Source organism: Pyrus communis, chromosome 17 (assembly GCF_041283825.1).
Source record: "Pyrus communis isolate YQ-2024b chromosome 17, ASM4128382v1, whole genome shotgun sequence".
NCBI lineage: Eukaryota > Viridiplantae > Streptophyta > Magnoliopsida > Rosales > Rosaceae > Pyrus > Pyrus communis.
The window spans coordinates 9,626,856-9,637,633 of record NC_142581.1 but is presented as its reverse complement, the minus strand read 5'-3'; the positions used below and the strand labels follow the sequence as shown (position 1 = coordinate 9,637,633).

The window sequence follows — 10,778 nt, the reverse complement described above, 5'->3', positions numbered from 1 at the left end:
TCATTGGTAGGAAGCTCTACAATAGTGATTGGACGAGCCAACACTTCGTCTTTTATTTGCTTTATCTCTTCCTTCGGAGGCAGGCCACCTTTCTCCCAACGAAAAAGGCTGAGCAGCCAGCACCATTCCTGATACTTAGCAGGAATGCTTAAGGCGATGTGAACTTTCTTCATATATGCTGAAGTCTTTAGAGTTGAGCCATTTTCTAAATCTACGCAAAGTAAGAAAGACGATCAATAAATTAAAGTCATGGAGTAGCTCAACAAAAATTCAAGTAGGACAAGAATGAAGCAGTTCACTTATCACTGATAAAGGTAGTCAGGACAGCAGCTCAGGAGAAGAGTCAAACTCCTACTCCCCACTCACCTTCAAGGTGTATCTCGCCTACTCATGGTCACCTTTGCAAGAAGCATCAAGCAGCCTATGGCGAGACCTCAACTGCCCCACACTTTCCTTGTGGCCAATCTCAAAAAGGTACTAGAACTCATTTGTGGTCAAGCCAAGATCAAAGAACCTGCTCAAGTTTGAGAATCCCATCATCGCATGAACTGCATTTGGGGAACACTGAGCAGGCGCACATTTCATGGAGTGGATCACCTCCTGGAGAAGACGCAGAATGGGAAAAGTAAATCCCAACACGAAGTAATACAGATGGAATTTGATGGCCCTTTCCTTAGCAGTGACGCCCTTACCGCATGGTTTATAGCGGCTATCATCTTTCACCTGTTTGATGCGAACCCTCGATCGAATCACATGCTTGTACGCCTCAAGAAAATCCCAAAACAGCTCATCGGAATTGATCTTGACATGCGCAGCCTTGAAATAGCCAGCATTGCCGGAAGAACCACCTTGGCGGTACAAGGATTGAGGATATTCGTCACTTTTGCGATTGAAGGAAGACATATCAAAATCTTTGCAAAAAGTACGAGGAAAAATATTTAGAAGGCAGCTCGCGAAAACTAAAAATAAAAAAAAACAAAAAAAAACATAGAAGGACTGCGAACCTAGCGCCCCTGCACTAGGCCGCACGACCCTCACTATTTCTCTCGGCTAGGCCCCAACCACAGGAGCCCAGCCGCAAGCCAGGCCTGACGGCCTAGGACCTGGTCTCTCACTCTCTCTTTTGCAAGCAACTCGGCCTTGTCCAGGGGGAGGCCCACGCTTCATGACTTAAGCCTTTTTAGCTCAGTGCACTAACCAGAGAAATCCAGCATGTGCCGGTCTCTATCTCCCTCGCCATCCACCAACACAGGCCCTTGCCCAGCAGCCCTAAAGGTCAGCCCAAGCCGACCCGTGCTGCGCCACCAAGCAGTTGTAAGACTCCCAAAAAATTCAAGAAGAAGAAAATTCAAATTTTTCTTACGTTGGTGCGGCATGGAGAAGAAGAACAACAACGAGGGACAACCATTTGCAAGGACAAGAGAAGGAGAACACTAAGGGAAGGGGAAGAAAAATTTCCTCAGGCTTTTTTTCCTTGTTGGAATAATGATTGCTCTCCAAATTTATTTAATCCCTTGCTAAAGGCAGAATTTAATAGGTATTGGGGGCAATTGGTTTCCTTTTCCTCAAAGAAGTCTATCTCCAAATCAAAAACGAAGATCAAGTTCAAATTGGGAAACAATTCTACAAGCCTAAGTAGCTTAGGATTCCTACACCTACTATCATTTTCCTACATGCAGCCCAATAGGTGTGGGGGCATTTGTGGAGCCCAAAATAATCCCAAAAATTCTAGAGGCGACAAGTGAACTTTTGTTCAAGAAAGACAAGATTGCCCTCAATAAATAGGCATGCTTATCTGATACTCCCCGTGCAGCTCACACCCCTGAAGGTCTCAGCAGCTGAATACGACTTCCCACAGCTCACCTTCCCATAGCATGGAATTAAAGATAAGAATTAATTACCCAAATCCTATCTTTAATACATTCCCAATTGAAGATTGACTCCAATCAAGTAAGTAATCCCAATTTAAATAAATTAGGGATAATTACTCATTATCTCAAGATATTATTTCCTATTTAATATCTTGAGAATATTTTGAGAATATTTCTATTTCTCCATAAACACATTGGCTAATAGGAGGCTGCCATGTGTAGGGTAAAACCTTAACACTATGGTCAGCCTATCCCTATAAATACCCCATATTCTACCAAATTTTAGAGCTTTTGCTACCCCTAAAAAAGCCCTAAACACTTTATTCTCTCAGAGAAACTGATTTAGGCATCGGAGATCCATTGGGCTAATCCCCCCCCCCACCTCGTGGGCGCATGAGGCTTAGATTTTTGATCAAATGTGTTGATTGTTTTGCAGGTGCATTTTCGTCAAGACTAAAGATGGCGGAAATTTGCATCAACACTTATGTTTCTAATTCCTTTGTTTTTCTTGGCAGATCTAACCTGCTATATTTGGCCATGTCTAGCAATTATGAGTAGCTCGTTTACATACTCGATGCTCCTTTTATTTCTATATACAGCTGGATTTTGGGTATCAGTTATTGCAAAATTAAGTTTAGATTGCTTGGTTTACAAATTGCAGCAATTGCATGCTATGGTGCTAGTTGTATTTAGTTTTTATATATTAATACTTTCTACTTCTACTTGTGCAGATGGCTCGATTGAATGAAGGGTTAACCTTTTTCGATGCAATTCTTATTTTTCCTATGTTTCAAATTGCTTGGACATTCTTTTCCATTTGTACAGGATTTGTATAGTTTTAAGAATTCCAGGATTTGTATATATTCACATTCAGCCTCTAGATGTACATTCGGAATTTATCAATCAATAAAGTATTATTTCTTAACAATTTTGTGTATTATATTTTGATATACATATATAGTAGCTGAGCATTAAAGCATTTATTTTTTATTTTTTTATAAATTAAATGTCTTTCCCGACGAAACAAATTTTGTCGGGAGAGAGAAGATTATGCAGATGAAATATTCACGGCGGTAAACACATTTTGTTGGCTGAATAATACTATTTCTCGGCTTAAAAGCCTTGTACCAACGAAACTATTTGTCCAGAACAATGAAAATGCCGATAAAAAAGAGTTTGTCAGAAAAAGTTGAACCTTAGCCGACGAAGTATCAAAATCTGTCGGGAAAACTCTTACGCGACATGCTTTGCTCGACAAAATGGCAGACAATTTTTTTCATTAGGAAAGGATCTTTACTGACAACTAAATTTTGTTAGCAAAGTCAAAATTTCTAGTAGTTATACTCCGATATCGCACACACCAAAAATCACCAATATTAGGTAATGAGATGAAATTCTTCGGTGGTTAGAAACGAAAAATCACAATTAGCGGTTATTTTATCTCAGATTTGATTTTATAAAACGATTCTTCGACTTTAGAAGAATACAGTGAACAAATCCGATCATCAATTTAAAATATTTACACTAGTGTCTCGATTCAATAATGTAATGTCATATAATTCTTTATTACAAATGAAGACCATGATGTCATCGACACGGTAACGGTGTTCCGTGTAAGTCCTCGAAAGGAGAATAACTGACAGTGAATTAATCAAGGTCTTGTTTAAACTCAAGTTATTATATATACTTCCAAGGTTTAAGAAAATAACATGACTAAATTACCACAGTATATCGATTTGGTACACACTTCCAAGCTTTGACATGCTTTATTATAAGCTGGCTGAGGCCACATATTACTAAATGATGGCATGATTAACAACTACTAACTGTGATCTAGGAATATGATATGATGATCATTTATGCAGGATACTGGAATCCAGAGGAAGGAGTCTTCCCACAATTAATGAGCCCCTGAAGAGCAATGGGGATGATGGGGTTAACATTGAGAAGCTTAGCCTTGATATGGTGGTGGTGGTGGGGGTGGTACTACCTCTGGTGGAGATGGTGGTGGTGGAGAAGGCTTCATTGGGACAACTGGGGTTGGAGATGATGGTGGGGGTGGGGGTGGTACTACCTTTGGAGGACATGGTAGTGGTGGTAAGGGTGGTACTACCTTCGGTGGAGATGGTGGTGGTGGTGGTGAAGGAGGCTTCATTAGGACAACTGGGGTTGGAGATGGTGGTGGCGGTGGGGATGGTACTACCTTTGGTGGACATGGTGGTGGTGGTAGAGGTGGTACTACCTTCGGTAGAGATGGTGGTGGTGGGGGTGGTACTACCTTTGGTGGAGATGATGGTGGTGGTGGATGAGGCTTCAGTGGGACAACTGGGGTTGGAGATGGTGGTGAGGATAGGGGTGGGGGTGGTACAACCTTTGTTAGAGATGGTGGTTGTGGTGGAGGAGGTTTCACTGGGACAACTGGGTTGGAGATGGTGGTGGTGGTGGTAGGGGTGGTACTACCTTTGGTGGAGATGGTGGTGGGGGTGGTACTACTTTTGGTGGAGATGGTGGTGGTGGTGGAGGAGGACAACTGGGGTTGGAGATGGTGGTGGTGGTAGGGGTGGTACTAATTTTGGTGGAGATGGTGGAAGTGGTGGAGGAGGCTTTATTGGGACAACTGGGGTTGGGCATGGTGGTTGTGGGGGTGGTACTACCTTTGGTGAAGGAATTGGAGGGCATGGTGTTTCAGTAGGTAGATGAGGCTTCACTGGGACAACTAGGGTTGAAGATGGTGATAGTGGTAAGGGTGGTACTACCTTTGGTGGTGGATGAGGCTTCACTGGGACAACTGGTGTTGGTGTTGATGGTGGGCTTGGCAATACAACAGGTGGTGTAGGTGGTGGTTTTACAGGTGGGGGCTTAGGGCTAGATGGTAGAGGCAGTACAACTAGGGGTTTGGCATGAGGATGTGGTTTGGCAACAAGAGGTTTTGGATAGGGAGGTGGCTTTATAATGGGCGGTTTAACATAAGGTTGTTTTGTGGGCACATGAGGAGGAGGCTGTGCATGAGGTGGCTTTGAGGGCAGTTTGGGAACATGGGGATGAAGCTTTGGATGAGGTGGTTTCACATGTGGATGTGGTTTGACATGCAATGGTGGCTTCTTTGGAGGTTTAGGGTAGGATGGTGGCGTTACGTGGGGACGGTGTTTGGGTGGCAAGTAGGGAACTGGAGGGTGTGTTGATGGTGGGTAATAGAAGTTAGCAAGGGAAGTAAGCAAACTACCTAAGTTGAGAATGAGGACTAAGAACAAAGCCAGAGCATAATTGATCTCCATGTCAATACTATAACTCTACAACTCTCAAGAGAGTTTGGAACTGGATATTGAATCCCAATACGAAGCCAATGGCTTTATAAAGGGTTTGTGGGTAGTGAGACAGACCTAAGTGTTAATCTACGTGCTAGACAATGAAAGAGAGAGAGAAAGACTGTTGCCCCTTTCTTTGGGGCAAGGATCCTTTCTAGATCTTGTCTGTGTAGAGCCTTGGGATCAATTGATCATGTTTGTTAATCACAAATTAAATGGTTGCAATTCCACAACCTCTTGTTCACTGCCTTTTATCTTTTCTTTTTTCACTATTTTTTCTTCTCCAGAATAGAACGAGTTTGCGACAGAAGAGGCATGTTGTCGTAAACAAGATTGGCACATGGAACGAGTTCGTGGCAGAAGAGAGGTTACGATCTGCCTTTGTCAACGACATCGCACTTCGATGCATGATGAGCACGTAAGTCAGAGACTATGTTTGGGTGGGCAGAATCATAGGAAGGGCGAAGGCAAAGGATGAGACATGGCATCCATAGATTTGGAGATCCTTTGGTCACGTTGACATTGTCCAATAACGTGATTTGTTTTTACATCGTTAGATATATGGTGAACGGCCACAATCAATTGATCTAGAGGCTCTGGACAAATAGAATCCGAACAGAATCTTGTTCCCTTTCTTTGTGGTACCAACTGTATATATAAAATTATTAATTTATGTGTATAATTAATTCGTCAAGTTGTCATAATTCATTGACTTGAGGGTCATTCCAAAACCAAGTTAATGAGGATCACATACAAGATAGAGGAATGAAGTGGCTTCCTTTACATTGAGGAATGAAGTGGCTTCCTATGGTCGGCCTATCCCGATAAATACCCCATATTCTACCAAATTTCAGAGCTTTTGCTACCCCTAAAAAAGCCTTAAACACTTTACTCTCTCAGAGAAACTGATTTAGGCATCGGAGATCCATTGGGCTAATCCCCCCCCCCCCACCCACCTCGTGGGCGCGTGAGGCTTAGGTCTTTGATCAAAGGTGTTGATTGTTTTGCAGGTGCATTTTTGTCAAGTCTAAAGATGACGGAAATTTGCATCGACACTTATGTTTCTAATTCCTTTGTTTTTCTTGGCAGATCTAACCTACTATATTTGGCCATGTCTAGCAATTATGAGTAGCTCGTTTACATACTCGATGCTCCCTTTATTTCTATATACAATTGGATTTTGTGTATCAGTTTTCGCAAAATTAAGTTTAGATTGCTTGGTTTACAAATTGCTGCAATTGCATGCTTTGGTGCTAGTTTTATTTAGTTTTTATATATTAATACTTTCTACTTCTACTTGTGCAGATGGCTCGATTTTATGAAGGGTTATCCTTTTTCGATGCAATTCTTATTTTTCCTATGTTTCAGATTGCTTGGACATTCTTTTCCATTTGTACAGGATTTGTATATATTCACATTCAGCCTCTAGATGTACATTCGGAATTTATCAATCAATAAAGTATTATTTCTTAACATTTTTGTGTATTATATTTTGATATACATATATAGTAGCTGAGCATTAAAGCATTTATTTTTTATTTTTTTATAAATTAAATGTCTTTCCTGACGAAACAAATTTTGTCGGGAGAGAGAAGATTGTGCCGACGAAATATTCACAGCGGCAAACACATTTTGTTGGCTGAATAATACTATTTGTTAGCTTAAAAGCCCTGTACTGACGAAAATATTTGTCGGGAACAATGAAAATGCCGACAAAAAAAAGTTTGTCAGGAAAAGTTGAATCTTAGCTGACAAAGTATCAAAATCCGTCGGGAAAACTCTTACGCGACATGCTTTGCTCGACAAAATGGCAGACAAATTTTTTCATTAGGAAAGGATCTTTACTGACAAATAAATTTTGTCAACAAAGTCAAAATTTCTAGTAGTTATACTCCAATATCGCACACACCAAAAATCACCAATATTAGGTAATGGGATGAAATTCTTCGGTGGTTGGAAACGAAAAATCACAATTAGCAGTTATTTTATCTTAGATTTGATTTTATAAAACGATTCTTCGACTTTAGAAGAATATAGTGAACAAATCCGATCATCAATTTAAAATATTTACACTAGTGTCTCGATTCAATGATGTAATGTCATATAATTCTTTATTACAAATGAAGACCATGATGTCACCGACACGGTAACGGTGTTCCATGTAAGTCCTCGAAAGGAGAATAACTAACAGTGAATTAATCAAGGTCTCGTTTAAACTCAAGTTATTATATATACTTCCAAGGTTTTAGAAAATAACATGACTAAATTACCACAGTATATCGATTTGGTACACACTTCCAAGTTTTGACATGCTTTATTATAAGTTGGCTGAGGCCACATATTACTAAATGATAACATGATTAACAACTACTAACTGTGATTTAGGAATATGATATGATGATCATTTATGCAGGACATTAGAATCCAAAGGGAGGAGTCTTCCCACAATCAATGAGCCCCTGAAGAGCAATGAGGATGATGGGGTTAACATTGAGAAGCTTAGCCTTGATATGGTGGTGGTGGTGGGGGTGGTACTACCTTTGGTGGAGATAGTGGTGGTGGAGAAGGCTTCATTGGGACAACTGGGGTTGGAGATGGTGATGGTGATGCTGAGGGTGGTACTACCTTTGGTGATAGAGTTGGAGGGCGTGGTGTTTCAGTAGGTGGAGAAGGCTTCACTGGGACAACTGGGGTTGGAGATAGTGATGGTGGTGAGGGTGGTACTACCTTTTGTGGTGGAGGAGGCTTCATTGGGACAACTGGGGTTGGAGATGGTAATGGTGGTGAGGGTGGTACTACCTTTGGTGATGGAGGAGGAGGGTTCACTGGGACAACTGGGGTTGAAGATGGTAATGGTGGTGAGGGTGGTACTACCTTTGGTGATGGAGGAGGCTTCACTGGGACAACTGGGGTTGGAGATAGTGATGGTGGTGAGGGTGGTACTACCTTTAGTGGTGGAGGAGGCTTTACTGGGACAACTGGGGTTGGAGATGGTAATGGTGGTGAGGGTGGTACTACCTTTGGTGATGGAGGAGGCTTCACTGGGACAACAGGTGTTGGTGTTGATGGTGGGCTTGGCAATACAACAGGTGGTGTAGGTGGTGGTTTTACAGTTGGGGGCTTAGGGGTAGATGGTGGTGGCAGTACAACTGGGGGTTTGGGATAGGGAGGTGGTTTGGTAACAGGAGGTTTTGGATAGGGAGGTGGCTTTATAATAGTTGGTTTAACATAAGGTGGTTTTGTGGGTATATGAGGAGGAGGCTGTGCATGAGATGGCTTTGAGGGCGGTTTGGGAACATAGGGGTAAAGCTTTGGTGGAGGTGGTTTGACATGTGATGGTGGCTTTTTTGGAGGTTTAGGGTAGGAGGCTGGCGTTATGTGGGGAGGGTGTTTAGGTGGCAAGTAGGGAACTGGAGGGTGTGTTGGTGGTGGGTAATAGGAGTTAGCAAGAGAAGTGAGCAAACTACCCAAGTTGAGAATGAGGACTAAGAGCAAGGCCAAAGCATAATTGATCTCCATGTTAATACTATAACTCCACAACTCTCAAGAGACTTTGGAACTGGATATTGAATCCCAATACCAAGCCAATGGCTTTATAGAGGCTTTGTGGGTAATGAGACAGACCTAAGTATTAATCTACGTGCTAGACAATGAAAGAGAGAGAGACTATTACCCCTTTCTTTGGGGCAAAGATCCTTTCTAGATCTTGTCTGTGTAGAGCCTCGGGATCAATTGATCATGTCCGTTCATCACAAATCAAATGGTTGCAATTCCACAACCTCTTGTTCACTGCCTTTTATCTTTTCTTTTTTCACTATCTTCTCTTCTCTAGAATAGAACGAGTTCATGACAGAAGAGGCATGTTGTCGTAAACAAGATTGGCGCATGGAACGAGTTCGTGACAGAAGATAGGTTAGGATCTGCCTTCGTCAGCGACATTGCGCTTCGATGCATAATGAGCACGTAGGTCAGAGACTATGTTTGGTTGGGCAGAATAGTAGGAAGGGTGAAGGCAAAGGATGAGACATGGCATCCATGGATTTGGAGGTCCTTTGGTCACGTTGACACTCTCCGATAACGTGATTTGTTTTTACATCGTTAGATATGTGGTGAACGGCCACAATTAATTGATCTAGAGGCTCCAGACAAATAGAATCCGAATAGAATCTTGTTCCCTTTCTTTGTGGTACCAACTGTATATATAAAATTATTAATTTATGTGTATAATTAATTCGTCAAGTTTTCATGATTCATTGACTTGAGGGTCATTCCAAAACCAAGTTGATGAGGATCACATACAAGATGGAGGAATGAAGTGGCATCCTTTACATTGAGGGCACGTTTACGTAAGGGTAATTGGTATCAAGAAACAGAATTGAATTTTGATTACGGATACTCCGGTGGATTGAGGGGGTGAGGAATCCATTTTTCTTACCCATTGTGCCCTCGCATAAAAGTTGAAATTCCAAAGAAACCCAAGCTCTCGTCCCCAGTGATCCCTCTCATTCTCCCTCACCACTGTTGCACATCCCTTGCCTTTCCCAAGACACAGACCAGACCACCATCATCTTCCACAACAATTAAACCACAAAAGTAAATCAAATCACAAACCAAGAAGAACCTTGTTGCAATTTTAGTAGGTATTTTATGAACAAAATGTCAAAAACCAAGCCCCCACACCAAACCAACAAGAAATCACAGCCCTGTAAACTAATCCTTCGACATCACCACCATTACCACTGCCCATTGGCCACAAACCCACCTTCAATTTCAAACTATTGAAAGATGAGAGAGGCGGAGAAGGAGAGGAACAATTAGGTTGGGGTTTGATAATTGGTTAGTTTGCTTTTTAATTTTATTTTATATCATTTCACTTTCTATTAATCAGCATATAAAAATAATTTAGTATAACAAGAGTATTTTACATTAGTTTCTATTCCGATTGATGTGAACTAGTAAACAGTTTATATAGGTCAATGTTATTCTTACTCCAATTCCAGAAAGTTTTGGTAAACAGCTTTAATAAGAATTTGATTATGTTTTTTTTTTTTTGGGGAATAAGAATCTTATTCTGACTCCACCCATTGTAATTCCTCCTCAATTCAATTCCTCTTATTTTGATTACGGATTAATAAACAAGCTATATATTTTAAGATCCAAATAGGGTACTGTAGATTTGAAATCATTATCTTAAGCCATGTTTGGAAGAGAAATTTGTAAGTACCAATAAATCTATGTTAAATTAGTTAGAAATGCACTGTAAAAGATTCGATGAATAAATTTGAAATGATAGATACATGAATTGATAGGGTTTTGCAAAATGATTACTTGAAGTTGAATTAGTCAATACTAAATCCATTTGTTCGTATTTTTGTGCTTAAATTCATCTAAAAATTTTCAATCTAATATTTTTGTAAACTTGCAAATTTCTATTCCAATCATATATAAGGTTATGGGCAAAGGTAAGAAATCAAGAAAACTCGGAAGGATTTTGATATAGGCGAAGTTTGAACATGAAGTTTGCTATTCGACCCGTGATTTGGGTTCATGATGCCAAAACCACCACATGTGATGCTTTCACAAACAAAATTTTCTTGTATAA

At 40.8% G+C, this 10,778-nt stretch overlaps 1 protein-coding gene across 1 annotated transcript; it reads right to left on the bottom strand.

The window, feature by feature from the left end:
* Window positions 1–7,256: 7,256 nt before the first annotated feature.
* On the bottom strand, window positions 7,257–8,735 carry LOC148689422 (uncharacterized). The gene has a single exon (XM_088688756.1). The coding sequence runs from the start codon at window positions 8,693–8,695 to the stop codon at window positions 7,676–7,678; it is 1,020 nt and encodes a 339-aa protein (XP_088544882.1). The 5' UTR covers window positions 8,696–8,735; the 3' UTR covers window positions 7,257–7,675.
* Window positions 8,736–10,778: the final 2,043 nt, after the last annotated feature.

Excerpts from the sequence above, each read along its gene's own strand:
- LOC148689422 (XM_088688756.1), bottom strand. The coding sequence starts at position 8,695 with ATGGAGATCAATTATGCTTTGGCCTTGCTCTTAGTCCTCATTCTCAAC.